This window comes from Neofelis nebulosa, chromosome 13 (assembly GCF_028018385.1).
Source record: "Neofelis nebulosa isolate mNeoNeb1 chromosome 13, mNeoNeb1.pri, whole genome shotgun sequence".
Taxonomy (NCBI): domain Eukaryota; kingdom Metazoa; phylum Chordata; class Mammalia; order Carnivora; family Felidae; genus Neofelis; species Neofelis nebulosa.
In genome coordinates, this window is record NC_080794.1 from 35,576,614 (window position 1) to 35,597,383 (window position 20,770).

At 46.3% G+C, this 20,770-nt stretch overlaps 1 protein-coding gene across 1 annotated transcript in view; it reads left to right on the plus strand.

The window, feature by feature from the left end:
* LOC131492784 (core histone macro-H2A.2) overlaps positions 1–20,770 on the plus strand; it is a 59,041-nt gene that overhangs the window by 23,718 nt on the left and 14,553 nt on the right. The window contains exons 3-5 of the mRNA XM_058696578.1: positions 17,204–17,310; positions 18,517–18,714; positions 19,877–19,987. Coding sequence (XP_058552561.1) covers positions 17,204–17,310; positions 18,517–18,714; positions 19,877–19,987 — 416 coding nt within the window. The remainder of the gene's footprint in view (positions 1–17,203; positions 17,311–18,516; positions 18,715–19,876; positions 19,988–20,770) is intronic.

Consider the following 20,770-nt stretch of genomic DNA (forward strand, 5'->3'; position numbering starts at 1 on the left):
CTGGCTCAGGGAGGGAGAGGCAAATGAACCTTTAAAACTACCTGTTAGGATGGGGAAAAACTGAGAGCTTTCCCCCTGAGATCAGGAACACGACAGGGATGTCCACTCTCATTGCTGTCGTTTAACATAGTGTCGTTTAACATAGTACTGGTCAGCAATCAGACAACAAAAAGAAATCAAAGGCATCAAAATTGGCAAAGAAGAAGTCAAACTTTCGCTTTCGCAGACAACATCATACTCTACATGGAAAACCCGACAGACTCCACCAAAAGTCTGCTAGAACTGATACATGAATTCAGCAAAGTCACAGCATACAACATCACTGTACAAAAATCAGCTGCATTTTTATACACCAATAAGGAAGCAAAAGAAAGAGCCATAAAGAAATGGATCCCTTTTACAATCACACCAAGAATCATAACATACCTAGGAATAAACTTAACCAAAGATGTGTAAGATCAGTATGCTGAAAACTATAGAAAGCTTATGGAGGAAATTGAAGAAGGCACAAAGAAATGGGAAAACATTCCGTGCTCATGGATTGGAAGAATAAATATCGTCAAAATGTCAATACTACCCAAAGCTATCTACACATTCAATGCAATCCCAATCAAAATTGCACCAGCATTCTTCTCAAAGCTAGAACAAGCAATCCTAAAATTTGTATGGAACCACAAAAGACCCCGAATAGCCAAAGTAATATTGAAGAAGGAAGCCAAAGGCGGAGGCATCACAATCCCAGACTTTAGCCTCTACTACAAAGCTGTCATCATCAAGACAGCATGGTACTGGCACAAAAACAGACACATAGACCAATGGAATAGAGTAGAAAACCCAGAATTGGACCCACAAATGTGTGGCCAACTCATCTTTGACAAAGCAGGAAAGAGTATCCAGTGAAAAAAAGACAGTCTCTTTAACAAATGGTGCTGGGAGAACTGGACAGCAACATGCAGAAGAATGAAATTAGACCACTTCCTACACCATTCACAAAAATAAACTCAAAATGGATGAAAGACCTGAATGTGAGACGGGAAACCATCAAAACCCTAGAGGAGAAAGCAGGAAAAAAATCTCTCTGATCTCAGCCGAAACAATTTCTTACTCGACACATCTCCAAAGGCAAGGGAATTAAAAGCAAAAATGAACTATTGGGACCTCATGAAGATAAAAAGCTTCTGCACTGCCAAGGAAACAATCAACAAAACTAAAAGGCAACGAACGGAATGGGAAAAGATATTTGCAAATGACATATCAGACAAAGGGCTAGTATCCAAAATCTATGAAGAGCTCACCAAACTCCACACCCGAAAAACAAATAATCCAGTGAAGAAATGGGCAGAAAACATGAATAGACACTTCTCAGAGAAGACATCCACATGGCCAACAGGCACATGAAAAGATGCTCAACGTCGCTCCTCATCAGGGAAATAGAAATCAAAACCACACTCAGATATCACCTCACGCCAGTCAGAGTGGCCAAAATGAAGAAATCAGGAGACTATAGATGCTGGAGAGGATGTGGAGAAACGGGAACCCTCTTGCACTGTTGGTGGGAATGCAAATTGGTGCAGCCGCTCTGGAGAACAGTGTGGAGGTTCCTCAAGAAATTAAAAATAGACCTACCCTATGACCCAGCAATAGCACTGCTAGGAATTTACCCAAGGGATACAGGAGTGCTGATGCATGGGGGCACTTGTACCCCAATGTTTATAGCAGCACTCTCAACAATAGCCAAACTATGGAAAGAGCCTAAATGTCCATCAACTGATGAATGGATAAAGAAGATGTGGTTTATATATACAATGGAATACTACTTGGCAATGAGAAAGAGTGAAATCTGGCCATTTGCAGCAATGTGGATGGAACTGGAGGGAATTATGCTGAGTGAAATAAGTCAGTCAGAGGACAGATGTCATATGTTTTCACTCATATATGGATCTTGAGAAACCTAACAGAAGACCATGGGAGAAGGGAAAGGGAAAAAAATAGTTACAGAGAGGGAGGGAGGCAAACCATAAGAGACACTTAAATACACAGAACAAACTGGAGGTTGATGGGGGCTGGAGGAGAGGGGAAAGTGGGTGATGGGCACTGAGGAGGGCCCCTGTTGGGATGAGCACTGGGTGTTGTATGGAAATGAATCTGACAATAAATTATATTAAATGAATAAATAAATATAAGTATAAAACAATAAAAAAATTAAAAACTCCACCAGAGGGGGAAAAAACATTAAAAAAATAAAAAAAAAACTACCTGTTAGGTCCATATCACCCTGTGAGGCTGGAAGGCACTGAGTAACCAGAGATCCCACAGCCTCCGAGAAGGGAGCTGGGGTTCCCTGAGGTCCCTCAACCCTAAGCCACATACTTTCTGCTATACTACATTGCCCCATTGTAATGTTCGTGTAACCAAAGGAAGTACATCCTATGCCTCTACTTGGTGAAGGTCTGCACTTTGTGCATAACAGAACAAAATGTGGCCCTTTGCATCACGGGCGTCTCTGTTAGTCTTCGGCTCCAATCAAATCTTATATTTTCCCATTCATTCGTTTAACAAATATTTATTAAGCGTCTACATGTCAATGTACACGGTAAGTCCTTAGACTATTCCCTGGGGGTAGAACTGGATCACTGATAGGGCTTTTAATTTATCTTGGATTAGAGCCACCAGACCCCAAAGCAATGCATACTAAAGCCTGAACATCACCCTCTGGAATGTGAGCCAAAACATCTTCAGAGATCTGGAGTATCCCCCGAGGTAGAACATCGCCTTATTTCTCAAGTTGATCACTCACAATCCTCCCTTCGCTCGACAAACTTTCATTGAACACTTACCATATGGCAGGCGTTCTCGACGCTGAGGCTGCTATACCACCGAGACCAAGACAGAATCCGGGAATCCCTGCCCTCGAGCAGGTGCATTCTGGGGAAGAGAAATGGCAAACGCACAGAAGTGAAGGGTGTGTGGTTCTCAGATGCTGATAAGTGCTAGGGGACAAATAAAGCCAGGAAGAGATAGAGTGTTCCAGGAATGGGGAGGTGAGGGGGGTGGTGAACAGTGCTGGTCTGGAGGTCCCACTGAGGGGGAGGCAGGGAGCGGGCACGCGCATGTCTGCGGGCTGGTGCTCCGGGCAGGGGGACGGCAGGAGCAGGGTGTTGGAGGAGCAGCAGTGGGCCAGGGGGTTGGGATCCCGGGAGGGGCTTGGACTGTAAGTGGGGCTTGAGAAGTGAGGCTGGTGGGAGCTAAGAGCTCGCAGTGGGAGTTCTGAAGGGTTTTGAGCCGAGGCAGAGGTGATCTGACCCTGGGGGGAGGGGCTGCTAGGGCGGAAGCAGGCAAAGTGCAGAGGGGGTGTAGAGACGTGGTCAGAGTACCCAAAAGTCAACAGGGTTTGCCAGCGGCTTGGACATGAAATGGAAGGGGGCGCATGAAACGACCGGGGCGCCTGGGTGGCTCAGTGGGTTAAGCGTCCGACTCTTGATGTCAGCTCAGGTCATGATCTCACGGTTCATGAGTTCAAGCCCCACATCGGGTTCGTGCTGACAGTCACTTGGGATCCTCTCTCCCCCTCTCTTCCTGCCCCTCCCTCTCTCTTTCTTTCTCAAAAAAAAAAAAAATGATAAATAAATTTTTTTTAAAAAAAGACGAAGAAGAAGAGAGGATGAGTACCTGGAAGGATGCCATTGCCAATACCACTCCTTCCCCCCGGGGCCAGTCTCAGCACCCAGTGGGGTCCCAGGTCAAGTGGAGGAGGCGATGGGTCCTCTGAAGCCCAGGCCTGTGTTCTCGGTGTCCCTTCCTTCTCTTCCTGTCAGTTTCAATCTGGTGCATCCGTTTACCAGCTCTGTTACCTTGGGCTGATTCCTGAACCTCTCTGAGTTTCAGTGCTTCCAGAACTAACTCGTTCAACTCCATTCATGAGCTAGCCCGTGGATAATGCCTGGTTTATAGGATACACTCAGTAAATGGTATTTTCTTCTGCTCTCCCGTCTGTTAAGAGCTGATGAAATCATTCAGGGCAAAGTATAATGGCTAACTCTGTTAAAGTGTTGTATTTTCGGGCTGTGCTTGCCTTTTACTGAGATGAGAAGTTTTAAGCCAAAGGAATGAATCATTATTGGTAGAATTGCAGGCCACTGTGGAGAAAGCAAAAGGGTGGTTTTTGTTACTTTGGGGGTGGGAGGTGGACACCAATTGATTTTGCTTAGGAAAAAAGTTTCAAAGCATGAAAGCCTCCTGTCATCCTGGAAATGACCTTCAACATTCATGACGCAGATCTTGACTGAGTTTCTTCCTTGGGTCAGGCCTTGAAGATGCGGAGGAGGGCAGACCTGCGTGGCCCCACCTCCGAAGGCTGGGCTTGCATACCAGCAGAGCGGACAAGCATTAAGCACAACACAGCAAGATGGGCATGCATGTTGGGCAGGAAAGTTACAGGAGCTTGGGGAGGGTCTGTAGGGGTGGGGTGCCGGGAGCTGCCTATTGTAAAGTAAGAGTTGTTAGGACCTAAACCAGGTGTGCAACCTTGGTTTTTCTTAAGTTGATTGATTTAAAATCCTGATGACTGGGCTCACCCCCAGAGATTCTGGGGCTATGTTCAGGACATCAGGATTTTTTTAATGTTTATTTATTTATTTTGAGAGAGAGAAAGAGAGAGGGAGAGTGTGTGTGTGTGTGTGTGTGTGCGCGTGCAGGGGAGGTGCAGAGGGAGAGGGAGAGAGAGAATCCCAAGCAGGCTCCACACTGTCAGCACAGAGTCCGACATAGGGCTCAAACCCACAAACCAGGAGGTCATGACCTGAGCTGAAATCAAGAGTTGGACGCTTACCCGACTGAGCCACCTAGGTGCCCCTCCCTCAAATGGTTTTGATGGGAACCAGAGTGGGGAATTAGTAGGAATTAAGTAGATTCTGATGGGGGTGTTGAGCCAGGGGGAGAGTTTCAGGTGGGGTAGGAACGAGGGTGAAGGCCCACAGTGTGTGTCCCCAACCGGAGCCTGGAGGAAGTTCGTGCCCAGAGCAGAGCTGGGAAAAGGGAGGGGGTGAGAGATGAGATCGCAGTGGGCAAGCAGGTCCTTGAGGGCCATGATGAAAATGTACACGCTGTGCACACACAGGTACACACACCCGTTAGGGGGAGGCCTAGAAGGGAGGAGGTAGCATTTGGGGGACATCACTTGGGCTTTGGGAAGTGGCAGGAAGCAAGATCAGAGTCCAGGAGACCACTGGGGGCTGTTTTTGTGTCACTTCTGAGAATTGACAGTGGCCAGAGCAGGGGTGTCCAGAGGGGGTGATGAGAAGGAATGGACAAATTGGGGAGGTATCGGCGGAGGGGGGTAGAGTCAGCTCTACTCAGTGATGGATTAGATGGGGAAAGGGGTGTCAAGGAAGGCACAAGTCTTTCAGCCTTGGGCGGCTACTTGCTTTCCAGCCACGCTGCCGTGGGTTGAGGAATGGGCATGGGGACTCCACTCCAAGGGGAGAATTGGTGAATTTACATATGGAGCCTGGCCAAGAGGAAGAGAAGAGGAAAGTAGCTGGCGAACAAGAATGGGGCCCGTAGCTGAAGCAGGCAATAGTGGGGGAGAAACGGGGCGGGGCGAGGGGCTCAGGGGGACCCGTAGGGCTCCGGTCTCTGCAAGGTGTCCTGGAGGACAGATTCTGGCTCTGCCACCTATCAGCTAAGGACTGTGAGTGTGTTGCTTTACCCTCATAGTGTCATGGTGAGAATTACATAAGATAATGCATGAAAGGCACTTAGCACCGCTTGGGACCCATGGTAGCAACCCGCCCATAGGGCTATTGTTGTTATTGAGTGAAGCCCTATGGACATGTCTAGAGCCACCAGGGAGCTGTAAGCTGGAGGTGCAGACACGGGCACTGTGGGGAGACTGCAATAAAGGCCGGGAGAGTGAGTGAGGTCACCCAGAGAAGAGTGTGACGACGACAAGACTGGGGAGCCCAGGACCGGCCCTGGCAACATCTGCATGTGTGGGTTTCTGAGCCAAGTAGGGGGAAGGCATGGCGAGGGAGACCGAGGAGGACAGCAGAGAGGAGGGAGGAAGGGCTCACGGGAGAGTCGGTGCCGGGGAAACCAAGGGAGAGTAACTAACCCTCAAAGGTGACGCCAATAAAACCAGACGGGGGCAACAGATCTAGCCATCTCAAGGTCACGGTGACCCCGGTGAGAACAGGCTGGGTGGTCAAAGCCAAACTGCAGTGGGCTGGGGAGTTGGAGCTGTGGCCAGGAGACCAAGGGGGTGGAGACTATTTTAGGGAGTTTGGCTCAGAAGAAGGGAAGAGAGAAGTCGATAGCTGGTGGTGCGGCAGGTGGGAGGGGGTGCGACACGGAACAAGCTTGAGCCTGGGGTCCTCAGATTCTGTCTTCAACTTCCCGAGCCGTACCTGAACCTCAGCATTTCCTTCCTCTATCTGTCGTGGGCAAGAAACCACAGTAGTGTGTCAGTGGCACCTGGGACTTTTTGACCAACTGAAATCACTTCTTATTAGATTCCCCTTGTTACAGATGTATAGAAATATCATTTATACTTATCATTACTTCAGAATCACAGTAGTTAATAGACTAGATCTTGTTATTTAACGTGTTCATAAAGAAGCCCACGTGGGTATTGAGGAGGGCACTTGTTGGGATGAGCACTGGGTGTTGTATGAAAGCAATGAATCACGGGACTCCACCCCCAAGACCGAGAGCACAATGTACACGCTAATTTGACAATAAATTATATATTTTTTAAAACAAGCACACAGACTATTATATCCCAGATTTTTTTATTAAAAAAAATTTTTTTAATGTTTATTTTTGAGAAAGAGAGAGAATGAGAGGCAGAGGGGCAGAGAAAGAGGGAGACACAGAATCCGAAGCAGGATCCAGGCTCCGAGCTGTCAGCACAGAGCCCGATGCGGAGCTCGAACTCACAGACCGCGAGATCATGACCTGAGCTGAAGTCAGAGGCTTAATGGACTGAGCCACCCAGGCGCCCCCCAGATTTTTTAATACTTGGAAAATTACATTTCAGTGTAATTGGTTTTCTCTGTCATCCTTTGTATTGTATTTTATGCATTTAAAACTTTATCCTGACACTCATTAGAGTGGCTAGTAAAAAAAAAAATTACAATTATTGATGAGGATGTAAAGAATTGGAACCCTCGTGCATTGCTGGTCGGAATATGAATTGGCGTAGTTGTTGTGGAACACAGTTTGGGATTCCTCAAAAAGTTAAACAAGGACGTCAACCAAGAAATCAAAGAAGAAATTTTTTCAAAGTACATGAAAACACAGTGGTCCAAAATCTTTGGGATGCAGCAAAAGCAATTCTAAGAGGAGAGTTTATAGCAACACAGGCCTCCTTAATAAGCAAGAAAAATCTCAAATAAACAACTTAACCTTACACCTAAAGGAACTAGAAAAAGAACAAACAAACCAGCAGAAGGAAGGAAATAATAAAGATTAAAGCAGAAGCGAATGATAGAGAAACTAAAAAAAAAAAAAAAAAACAAAACAAAAAACACAAGAACAAAAAGCAAACAAACAAACATAGTAAAACAGATCCATGAAATAAGGAACTGGTTCTTTGAAAAGATCAACAGCATTAATAAACTAGGGAGTCAGATTTCCCAGAAAGGAAAGAGGACTCAAACAAAATCACCCGTGAGAGGAAAACTAGCAACCAACACGACACAAATATAAACAATTATAAGAGAATACTATGAAAAGCTATATGCCAATGAATTGGACAACCTGGAGGAAATGGATAAATTCCTAGAAGCCTATAAACTACCAAAACCAAAGCAGGAAGAAATAGAAAATTTGAACAGACGGATAACCAGCAATGCAATTGAATCAGTTAGCAAAAACAAAAACAAAAAAAACCTCCCAACAAACAAAAGTTCAGGACCAGACATCTTCACGAGCGAATTCTATCAAACATTTAAGGAAGAGTTAATGCCTATTCTTTTCACACTATTCCAGAAAATATAAGAGGGAGGAAAACTTCCAAATTCATTCTATGAAGCCAGCATTACCCTGACACCAAAACCAGATAAAGACACCACAAAAGAGAGAGAGCCAGAGAGAGAAGAGAACTACAGGCCAATATCCCTGGTGAACATGGATGCAAAAATCCTCCTCAAAATACCAAATCCAACAATACATTAAAAAAAATCATAAACCACGATCAAGTGGGATTTATCTCCAGGATGCAAGGGTGGTTCAATATTTGCAAATCAATGTATGTGATACACCTCATCAATGAGAGAAAGGATAAAAACCGTATGGTCATTTCCATAGGTGCACAAAAAGCATTTGACAAAGTACAACATGCACTCATGAGGAAAACCACAAAAGAAGAGGGCTTAGGGGGAACATACCTCAACATAATAAAAGCCTTGTATGAAAAGCCCACAACCATCACCATCCTCAAAGGGAAAAAACTGAAAGCTTTTCCCCTAAGGTCAGGAACAGGACAAGGACGTCCACTGTCATCACTTTCATTGAACACAGTACTAGAAGTCCCAGCCCTAGCAATCTGACAACAAAAAAGAAATAAAAGGCATTCAGATTGGAAAGGAAGAAGTAAAACTTTCACTCTTAGCAGAGAACATGACACTCTATATAGAAAACCTTAAAAGACTCCACCAAAAAAGTATTGAAACTGATACACTGAATTCAGCAAAGTCACAGGATACAAAATCAATGTACAGAAATCTGTTGAATTTCTTTACACTAAAAATGAAGCAGCAGAGAGAGAAATTAAGAAACAATCCCATTTATACTTGCACCAAGGAGAGCCAGATACCTAGGAATAAACTTAACCAAAGAGGTTAAGGCCTGTACTCTGAAAACTAAAACATTGATGAAAGAAATTGAGGGAGACACAAAGAAATGGAAAGATATCCCATGCTCATGGATCTGAAGAACAAACATTGTTGAAATGTCTATACTTCCCAAAGCAGCCTACACATGTAATGTAATCCTCATCAAAACACCGACAGCATTTTTCACAGAACCGGAACAAACAATCCTAAAATTTGTATGGAACCCCAAAAGACCCCGAATAGCCAAAGCAATCCTGAAAAAGAAGAACAAAACTGGAGGCAGCACAATCCCAGACTTCAAGCTGTATTGCAAAGCTGTAATCATCAAGACAGTATGGTACTGGCACAAACACAGACACCTAGACCAAGAGAACAGAACGGAAAACCCAGAAACGAACCCACAATTATATGGTCGATGAGTTTTTGACAAAGCAGGAAACGATCCAATGCGAAAAACACAGTCTCTTCAACAAATGGTGTTGGGAAAACTGGACAGCTTTCAGTAGAAAGAAGGAGAGAAGAAGAACGCAAAAGAATGAGCTGGACCACTTTCTTACACCACGCACAAACCCTCATGCGCTATTGGTGGGAGTCAAACTGGTGCGGCCACTGTATGGAGATTCCTCACAAAGTTAAAAATAGAATGACTCTACAATCTAAAAAGTATAAAATCGCTAATTAAAAGGGACGCATGCACCCCTATGTTTATTGCAGCATTATTCACAATAGCCAATGTATGGAAACAGCCCAAGTGTCCATCCATAGATGAATGGATAAAGAGGAGGTGAGATACACACACGCACGCACACGCAGAGTGGAATGTTACTCAGCCATAAAAAAGAATGACATCCTGCCATGTGTAACGACATGGATGGATCAAGGGAGTATTGTGCTAAGTGAAATAAGTCATCCAGAGAAAGACAAATACAGTATTATTTCACTCATATGTGGAATTGAAGAAACAAAACAAAGGAGCAAAAAGAAGAGAGAGACAAGCCAAGAAAGACTCTTAATTATAGAGGACATACTGATGGTTGCCAGAGGGAAGGGGGTGGGGATAAAATATATGCTGGGGATTAAGGAGTGCACTTGTTGTGATGAGCACTGAATGATATATGGGTTTGTTGAATCGCTGTATTATACATCTGAAACTGATATTACACTGTATGTTAACTATATTGCAATTAAAAGAAAATGCTTATTAAAAACAGAAGTTAAAGAGTCATGGAATTATCTTATGACCCAGCAATTCCACTTCTAGGTATATGCCCAAAAGAATTGAAACTAGAGACTTAAACACACATTTATACGCATTCATACGGCATTACCACGATAGCCAAAAACTGGAAACAACTCGAGTGTCACCAGATGCGTGGATAAACAAGCCGTGGATCCACGCAGTGGAATATCATTCAGCCATAAAAAGGAATGAAAGTCTGAGGCCCCCCGGGCGGCTCCGTCGGTTAAGCGTCCAGCTTCGGCTCAGGGCACAATCTCGTGGTTCGTGGGTTTGAGCCCCGCGTCAAGCTCTGGGCTGACAGCCTGCTTCCGATTCTGTGTCTCCCTCTCTCTCTCGGCACCTCCCCCACTCTCTCTCTCTCTCTCTCTCTCTCTCAAAAACTAAATAAACCTTGAAAAGAATTTTTTTTTAAGGAATGAAATTCTGACGCGTGCTACAGCATGGATGAGGCTCGAAGACTTTGTGCAAAAGGGGATGGAAATAAGCCAGCAGAGTAGTCAAGTGCAAAGAGGCAGAGGGGAGAGCGGCAGCTGTAGGGGCCGAGGGGGGCTGGGGTGGGATGGGCCTTAGAGTTTGATGGGCATGGAGCTTCCGGTTTAAGGAAGACGAAGGGCAGGGGGTGGATGGCGGTGGTGGTGGCCCAATATTGTGAATTACTGAACGCCACTGAGTTATTCGCCTGGAAATGGTCAGAATGGTCCATTTCATGCCACGCCTGTTTTACCACAATGAAAGGAAGAGCCGCCATTATTCTGAGAAGGGGCCCACAGGCCTCACCAGCCTACCAGAGGGATTCCACTGGCAGAGGGGGGAGAGGCCGGAGACAAGGAGCTCATCGGGGAGATGGAGCCCCCAGGGACCCCAGAGCTGGCTGGAGGCTCTGGTCAGGGGGGAAGTTCCCTCCCCAGGCTCCCAGAAGGAGAGGGGCTGCCGGGGACAGGTGAGCACACCACAGCGTCCCATCGGCCTCTAGCAGACACCCTCCTCCTCCACGTAGAGCATCACCTTCGCCGACTCTCCAAGCTGAACCTCCTAAGGCAGCTTTTAAGTTGCACTGTTCCGCTCTTACCTCCTGCCCTGATGTCAATAGCAGCGACCTGGAATTTGCCCGCTGATGTCCTGGCAGCGGACCAGGACAGGGTCGACCAGGCCTGGGTCGGCGATTTCCCGTGGCCAGCTTACCGCTCCCTTCAGATTCATGACTGGGGTCTCTGAAGATCCTCTCTCCCACTCAGTGCCTCAGAAAGGGAACCTAGGGCCACATGAACGGCGAGTAAGAGAAGGCTTGGGGTGGGGGGGCTTACTTAGCCAAAAAAGAAAGTTGCACAAATTTTCAGCTACTCTGGGTGAGAGAGAGCAGTCTGCCTGCCTGATTTCTCCAGACTGGCCTCCTGGCTGGGCCTGGGTTCACACATCACCCCGATGTTAGAGCCATGAGGTGTGTCTAGTCCCCAAAAGAGGAGGAGGTGACACAATCTGGCACATGCTGGACCGTTCATCTAGAACATCCTTTCCACCTGAGAAGTCCCAAGCCTCCCAGAACAGACAGCACATTCATACTTTACTTTGTCGATCTGTAAAACGTTGATCCAGTGCACGTCTCCAATGTTAGTGAGGGAAAATGGACTAAAAAAGCAAGCCCGAAATTCTGGGAAATAATTTTGTTTTTACCACCAATAGATACAATGTAAATGTAAGATGTTGAAAATGAAGAATTGAAATCGTTTTTATGGTGAGAAAATGTTCTGTAACATTTTTTAATTGAAAGGATAAATAGGTTTTTTAAAAAGCTTGAATCTCAGGGTGACTTAAGTCATTGTGCCACATAGAAGACCTTCGTTGACATCATATCAGACAATTGGGACTACCCATTTAACACAAACACTTTTTTATCTAATGATTTTCATTTATAATATTTATGTTTTGAAAAGATCCCTTTGGCAGCCAGGGCCACACGTATGGTTGTGCAGGTTGTACACTGTGCAAGGGCACGCATCCAAGGGAGTATCGTTCGCATCACAGATCTCAAAGATTTGTATGTGTATTACGAGCATTCCCGGCAGATGGCAGTAAAGGGTATTGTTCTAGAGAAGTAAAGCATCTGGCAGAAGGAATGTCTTTTTCTAATTTGTACAAAGGCACCTATAGGCCAGCAGTGGCCTCTCTGCCGTGGATCTGGAGGAGGACAAAAATGGGGGCGGGGAAACCACTTGGACAGCCATTACAATTATCTGGGCTCAAAGAGAAGAGAGCCTTAACTCAAGTCATGGCAATAGGTGTGGAGAAGTTGGCCAAAGGTGTGTGATTGATTCTCAGGTCTCTGGTAGGAGCTGTGTGCGAATGGTGTGCCGACCCCAAGGGGGATGATTTGGATTTGGTGATGCGGTGAGTTTGATTGACCTGTGGAACACCAGGTGAGGCTGTCCAGGTGACATCACGGCAGGAGGTACAGATCTGATAACATGGGCAAGGGTGGCTCGAGCCATGAATGGATGGGTTTTCCCAGAAGACTGCATGGCCTGAGCAGACCAGAGGGCCCAGATGGTCCTCGGGGTCACCGTCACCTCATGGGCAAACGGGCAAGAAAGAAGGGGCTAAGGAAGGAGACAGTCTTAAAGGAGCGACCACTCCATGCCCCCTGTCCCAATCCTACATTTACTGTGCTGTCTCCCATGTCCTGTGGGCCGGGATGTCTAATGTTGCTTTAGATCCTGGACAAAATGAGAGGACATGGCTCTTCCAAAATTATGTGCACGATGAGCTTTCCAACATCCCTTTTGGCTAGAGAAATCTTTTTTTTTTTTTTTTTTTTTACTACCAAATTCTAAGCTGTATTCCAGATGCTTCCTATAGCTGGAGGTGTGACTTCCGAGAATACAGACTTCCGTGGAAATCTCCACCAGTTAACAGAATAATAATCTTCTCACAGAATTTTCAGCAAAACACCTTTGGGCTCTATAAATCCGTTTTTCCTACTGACTGCCAGCAGAAGGGTACTTGTGCTCTCAAGCCCAGTAAAATCACTCGAGAGTGTAACTACTGTACACAGTTCCTGTGACTATATTTGTCATAATGACATTGGAAAAATAGTAATAGTGATAGTTATTTCAGACATTTAAACCGTGAAGTCCTTGTCCCAAGGCGTGTCCAGACTAAACATCCTGCAGAGAAGAGAACTCCCAGATCTAGATTTTCAGCTGTGTATTATTTTTTTTTAATTTTTTTAACATTTTTTTTTTTTTTTTAATTTTTTTTTCAACATTTTTTTTTTATTTTATTTTTGGGACAGAGAGAGACAGAGCATGAACGGGGGAGGGGCAGAGAGAGAGGGAGACACAGAATCGGAAACAGGCTCCAGGCTCCGAGCCATCGGCCCAGAGCCTGACGCGGGGCTCGAACTCACGGACCGCGAGATCGTGACCTGGCTGAAGTCGGACGCTTAACCGACTGCGCCACCCAGGCGCCCCAACATTTATTTATTTTTGAGACAGAGAGAGACAGAGCGTGAACAGGGGAGGGGCAGAGAGAGAGGGAGACACAGAATCTGAAACAGGCTCCAGGCTCTGAGCTGTCAGCACAGAGCCCGACGCGGGGCTTGAACTCACGGACCGTGAGATCATGACCTGAGCCGAAATCGGACGTTTAACCGACCGAGCCACCCAGGCGCCCCTAGCTGTGTATTATGAAAGAGTTTTTCTCTTTGGGGCACCTGGGTGCCTCAGTCGGTTAAGTCTTGATTTCAGCTCAGGTCATGATCTCACGGTTCATGAGATCGAGCCCCGCCTCAGGCTCTGTGCTGTCATCATGGAGCCTGCGTGGGATTCTGTCTGTCTTTCTGTCTCTGCCCCTTCCCTCCACCCTCTAAATATATAAATAAAAGCTTTTTTTTTTTTTTTAAGTTTTCCTAGAAGAAAAACTGTACCTCTGCTTTTACACTAGAGCGCAGAATCAAGGTTTTCTCTCTTATAACTGATTTCCGAAGGGCAGGTCCAGAAGCCCAGGCCTCCCGCCGAGCCTTGCCTGTGTGCCCCGCGTGGGTCTGCCTGCTGAATCACCGCCCTTCGTCTCTGGCCGAGCTGCCTTTGATTCCGGCAGATTGTCCATTTGTGAATCCAGTGTCCGTGCCTCCGTCTGTCAGGCTGAAAATAACCTGACCCCGGGGGGCTTCCCGAAGGCTCCAGATCTGTAAGGCTTCCCATTTAGCGCTGCCTCTCATGCTGACAGCTAATTTGAGGAACTCAGCAGGATGCTTAACGTCTTCCTCTCAGGGCAGGTGACACAGGCAGGAAAGTGATAGTCCAAGATGCTAAATTAAATTCAGTCGCTCAGAAGCTTAAAATTGGGAGGCTCCTTGACCCCATCCAATCTAGAATAGAAAAGAGTGAGTGCTCCTTCCTCCCAGGTGTGGTGAGTACTCCTTCCTCCCAGGTGTGGTGAGTGCTCCTTCCTCCCGGGTGTGGTGAGTGCTCCTTCCTCCCGGGTGTGGTGAGTGCTCCTTCCTCCCGGGTGTGGTGAGTGCTCCTTCCTCCCGGGTGTGGTGAGTGCTCCTTCCTCCCAGGTGTGGTGAGTGCTCCTTCCTCCCGGGTGTGGTGAGTGCTCCTTCCTCCCGGGTGTGGTGAGTGCTCCTTCCTCCCGGGTGTGGTGAGTGCTCCTTCCTCCCGGGTGTGGTGAGTGCTCCTTCCTCCCAGGTGTGGTGAGTGCTCCTTCCTCCCAGGTGTGGGACCCCCAAGCTGGGCAGGTGCAGATAACTCCTTTTTATTGGGCACAATGGGGAGCTGCACATTTACCCTAGAGTCAGAAAAGGAAGCCCATTTGTGAAAGCTTTATAGCCACAGTTCTCCATGATGCGTACCCTTCTTTTAAGGGAAGGAAAGGGCCGGGCAGCAGCTTGAATGCAGCCAACCAGATGATCTAATAGGGCATGAATTTCAAATACTCTATCCCATTGTCCCAACAAGTATGCCCACACTTCTCAAACCACGGCCCCCCAGGCTCTGATTCAGAAAATGTCACCGTCACCGTATAAATGGATTGTTGGTAAACACAATATTCATTGCTTAATAATCTGGAAAAGATGTTGTGAGAGTGAATTCGCAGTGATTTAGCGCCTTCCATTATGGAAATTCCATATAAATATTTAACTCTAATGCTTACTTTATTCTAATTTTTTGTTAATCACATTTGCTTAGTTAATACGGCACACTTAGGCAGGTTTTTATTGCCATAGATTTTTATGAGTGATGGCAATTTTATGTGCTATTTATTTGAAATTAGGTTGATTGTGAAGATTCACACAGAATCGCCTGTTAATTTTAGGGCTTAGCGCTTATGCCATTGTACCAGCAAATTCTCCCAGCACACACGCACGCACACACACACTTTGCCACCACATTATCAGTGAGACAACACGTTGGCACATTGCCTCTAGTTTTCTAAGGGAAAGAATTTTTCTTTGAGGGCTCATTAATACTTCTGAAGGCAGACAAATTTGATTAGCAGAACATCCCTCTGAAATTGAGGAGGAAAGAAATAGGAGACAGAGGAGGAAGGGGAAAACAAACAGATGGTAAGTCTACAGATTTTTTTTTTGATTTTGACTAAAAATTGTGATAACAGGGGCACCTGGGAGGCTCAGTCGGTTGAGCGTCCGACTTCGGCTCAGGTCATGATCTTGTGGTTCACGAGTTCGAGCCCCACAGCAGGCTTTCCGTTGTCGGCTCAGAGCCTGGAGCCTGCTTCAGATCCTCTGTCCGCCTCTCTGCCCCTTCCCTGCTTGCACTCTCTCAAAAATAAATAAACACTATGTAAAAAATGTAAATAAATAAATAAATACAAATTTTGATGACATGTAAAATAGTTTCAGGAAAACTCTTCTTTATCGACTCTTTTATTTTTTTAATTTAATTTTATTTTCATCTTTTATTTTATCTTTGAGAGAGGGAGACACAGAGCATGAGCAGAGGAGGGGCAGAGAGAGAGGGAGACACAGAATCCGAAGCCGGCTCCAGGCTCTGAGCTGTCAACACAGAGCCGGACACGGGGCTCGAACCCATGAACGACCAGATCATGACCTGAGCTGAAGTCGGACGCTTAACCGACTGAGCCACCCAGGCGCCCCTCAACTCTTTTACATTTATCAGATGACATGTTTCTTAAACGTGCTTAGTCATGCTTAGATCCTAAGGGATATGTGGAAACCCCCCAAGCCCCAAATACCTTCCTTTCCAGGCTTTGTAGGTATCCCTGTTCAGAATTCACTTTCTGGGCTAAGCATATCCTCACCCCACGGTACAAGTTAGTTTTCCCCATCCCTTTCCTTTAGGACAGGAGGGACCTAGGGCACCAAGCAAAGAAGAAAGGGAGATTCTAAAAAGGGTCCCAATGGGTACCAAAGACAGACTTTAACCTACCTCATCTATGGCCCTCTCTCTTTAGGCTAAAAGAAATTCAGGTCCTATGTTAGGGCTCTGTATTGGTCGGAATTAACTCGTGCTTAACAAGAATTAACTCCTGTGGCTTAAACAAGAGAGTTTATCTCTCTCCTCATACAAAATAAGTCTATAGAAGACCATCCGGGAATAAGGACAGTCTAGTCAGGAGTCACCACCATCATAAGAAACTCCAGTTCCTTCTATCTTGCTCTTCCTCTTGGCCAAATCCAGCCATCACGTCCCCAGTCGGCCAGCAGAAAGGGAAGAAGGTACATTCCCTTCATTGATGGACATTTTTGGAAGCACCATACAGTATAATTACTTGTCTTTCATTGGCCAGAATGTAATCACATGACCACAGTTCTCAGCAAGGGACGTTGGGAAATCCTGTCTTCCTTCCTGTGTTTATGGGCTCAACAAAAAAAATCAGAGGTCCAAATATTAAGGAAGAGGGCACAGGATTAATGTCAAGGGCAACTCGAAGACTGCCACAGGATCGTCTATCAGGTCTTGCTTAAATATCTTACTCATCTGGAACCTGAGTTCTTTCCAGCATTCTGGATTTCTTTCCAGGCCCAGACATAAGACTGACAAACGAATAAATGTGATCCAATTCTGAGACCATTTCCAAAGAAAAGCTCCAAAAACCTCAGACCCCATTCTGTAGATTGCCTATTAACTCCCTCTTGTGATTTCAGCGGAAATTCTAGAATTGGCTGGGAATGCCGCAAGGGACAACAAGAAGGCCCGGATAGCCCCAAGACACATCCTGCTAGCAGTTGCCAACGATGAGGAACTCAATCAGGTAGGTCTGTCTGAAGCACAGACACAAGCCGCAGAATGGGTTTGCCAAACACACTGTTGCATGCAGACCCCGTTGGTTATAAGTCATTCCTGCTACAGTTCCCAATCGCATTAATACAACAAATTTTCCAGATCATGTAAGAGATGAAGAAATCCCGCTGGCTATATCATTCAGATAGAAAATAAAATTGCCTCTGGAAATGACCCATTATATATTTGGGTCTTTCCAGACCTTCCTGTCCTCTCTAAAAGCAAGGTCTCCGTGTAGCTGGGGAAGGCGCCGTGCATATATGTTGTTCACGATTTCTTCGCGCAAACATTGTTGACAACTCATTCTGATGTGGGCAGGAGAATCCTCCCTATATTACGGAACTAACTCCAAAGTTGCCATGAATGCCTCTCCCAGGAAGTGCTAGTCAGTAGATAGTACAAGAATTTGTATTCTAATCTTGTTCTTTTCAAAGTGTGCGTGATGTGAAGAATCAGCTCTTATCTCCAGTCCACCGTGGGCTGATAATTTCCAAAAATACAATAAAAAATAATTGCTAGAAAAGTTTTTGAAAAACAACATACCGACCACAAGCCACAATCTTTTGGCCAGATCCAGTAGATCCAATAGATCTACGATACCTCTGTCAGGTTGCTGTAAAAGTTTCTGGACTCTTCCTTGCAATTCCTGTATCTCTCTTGATCCTGACAGTAACTCTAACTGTCCACGGACCCGCCCTGGTTGTACACCTTGTAGACGGGAACTACTTGGGGATGTGCAGACTCTATTAATGCAGTAGTACATGTCAATTGTTTAGAAGGTAAACGTATTAATTGAGAGGTGCATGGTCAAACATATTTTACTGATGGAATGTGTGATCAAGAGTGTGGAGGTCTGTTGTTAACTGGGTCTAGCCCGAACATCGACCTTTGAGCCCAGTTTTGTCAAGCAGTGCTCCCTCCCCGAGCGCAGGTTTCAGCCTCCATACCCTTTTCATCTTCCCTCGTTGGTTTTGCTTTCTGTATGAGACCATAGGATGCCATGATACCTACAGAGACTCGCTCTACCAGTGGAACAGCAAAGTTAGTTAAACCACCCATCACGCTTTGGGAAAGCAAAGAACCAGATTTAACACTTGTTTTGCCATCGGTTAGAACTGTATGAAATCTGGGAACAGCAAGCCCTTGGCTGCCCGAGCTCACGCGTGTCTCTCTTCAGCTGCTAAAAGGAGTGACCATCGCCAGTGGAGGTGTCCTACCCAGAATTCATCCTGAACTGCTGGCCAAAAAGCGGGGGACCAAAGGCAAGTCGGAAACTATCCTCTCCCCTCCCCCAGAGAAAAGAGGAAGGAAGGCGGCGTCAGGCAAGAAGGGAGGCAAGAAATCCAAGGCTGCCAAACCACGGACGTCCAAAAAGGTGAGCCTGGGTTGCCTGTGTGAGCCAGGGATGCTCAGAGAACAGGAGAAGGTTGAAGCATCCAGAGTCCCCATCATTGTTGACGGGCTGGGGACTCCCCCCACTGGGAGAAAATGGCAAAGGGCCTCTGAGACTAGAGCTTAAATCACCAAGCAGGGACTACTAGAGGTTTCCAAACCCAAAGCCTGGGTGGCCTTCATGTTTCCAGATGCTTCCACTGCCTCCGACAAAATCGTAAGGGAGAGATGATAGCCTGGAACTCTGCTTTGTAGTTCTCTTCAGAGCTCCAGTCTGTGTTTGTCACAGACTGTCTGTCTCCCCCAGATGGTCGGCTGGGTTCAGCCAGTGGGATTTCAGGCGTTCAGGACAGCCTCATGTGCTAGGTAGCTATAGCTCGGAGATGCTTCCATCAGCTGGCCACCACGATCAACCACTAGCCACGTGCGGCTCTTTGCATTGGAATTCATTAAAACTAAATCAGAGTAAAAATTCAGTTCCTTGGGGGCACCTGGGTGGCTCAGTCGGTTAGGCAGCCGCTCAGGTCACAAGCTTGCCGGTTGTGAGTTCAAGCCCCGCATTGGACTCTGCACTAACAGTGTAGAGCCCGTGTGGGGACATTTTAAAACAAAATTCAGTTCCTTGGTTGCGCCACCCACATTTCAAGTGCTCAGCAGGCAGAGGGCATTTCCGTGCTCACAGAAAGTTCTAGTAGACAGCGCTGCCACAAAGGTCGTCAAATTTCCATTCCACAGACCTCCGCGATAACACAAAAGATGTGTAAGAGTTCACGCCGCTGCCTCTGTGCCCCAAGGAAATCCTGGGGAGAAGGGAGGTTGAACAGTGGGCTATGAATGACCCCACTTGGTTCCGATGCTTGCCATCTTAAGCTGCAGGCATTGCAAAGAACAACAGTGTACCTGTGTCCAGTCGGAGGAAGGACTACACATACCTGTGGACCTCTTGAACACACTTTACTTTGGGCTACGCCCTTCTCTTTCCCTCCTATTGCTCCCTTGCGTCCCTCCATCGAGGACGGCGGAACATAACATCCGCCACTTCCTTTCATATCCAAGGTGGTGATAGCCATAGGGAGGGCTTGATAAAGCCACTCTGGGCTTTTCCTGAATTATCTCCCACCTGTCCTTCTGATTTCTACCAACAGTCCAAACCAAAGGACAGCGATAAAGAAGGAACTTCAAATTCCACCTCCGAAGATGGGCCGGGGGACGGATTCACCATTCTGTCATCTAAAAGCCTCGTTCTGGGGCAGAAGGTAATAAAGAGAATTGTCATGTGCTGCAGTAAAACACTGTTGCATTTTTATAACCTACCGTTTGCAGGCAATGATGTTTCCTTCATCCCTCGTTCCCCTAACACGACTTTCACTCCGGTCTTGAATTATTCACGCTTACACTAAAGAGCTATGGCAGCGTCTACATTGTGAGAGTAAACAAACGCTTTAGTGCCGAGAATTATTCATGCCGGCGCCGGTCAGCCAAAGGTAAGCATAGGCCATCTTCCCGGTCAGGCCATAGAATGGCATCGTGGCCGGGAACTCCCCAGCGCCCCACTCATTTCTGCGCCTGCCCCACACATCCTTAGCTAACCTTCTCAAATGACTCTGGGAGGCCAGCCTTGCATGTTTCGATGTAATGTATCAGGGCAAGAAAATAGAGATCTACCTTTCCTGAATATCCCTGGTGTTAGAAATGAATCATTTGCCAATAATTCAGTCTGCTTGCCTTTCTGGAATGCAGAAAGAGGACAAGCGGGCTATACATCTGAACAGCCTTCAGCAGCATAGCAGCAGCCCAGACGGACATGCAAATAATTCATTCCCACTAGCATACAGTTTACGGAGCAGACAATTTATCTACCAAGTCAAATGGGGCTGAAATAAGATACACAAGGCAACAGTCAGTTAATCATACCTCTGGTGGCTGAGTGTTCACAGCCTGATAATAGGATGCACTTCTAGAGAAGCCATTGGGAAGAGCGTGTTACAAAAGAGTGTGTATGTGGTGGGTTCCTAATTCTTCACTGACGAAAGCAGGAA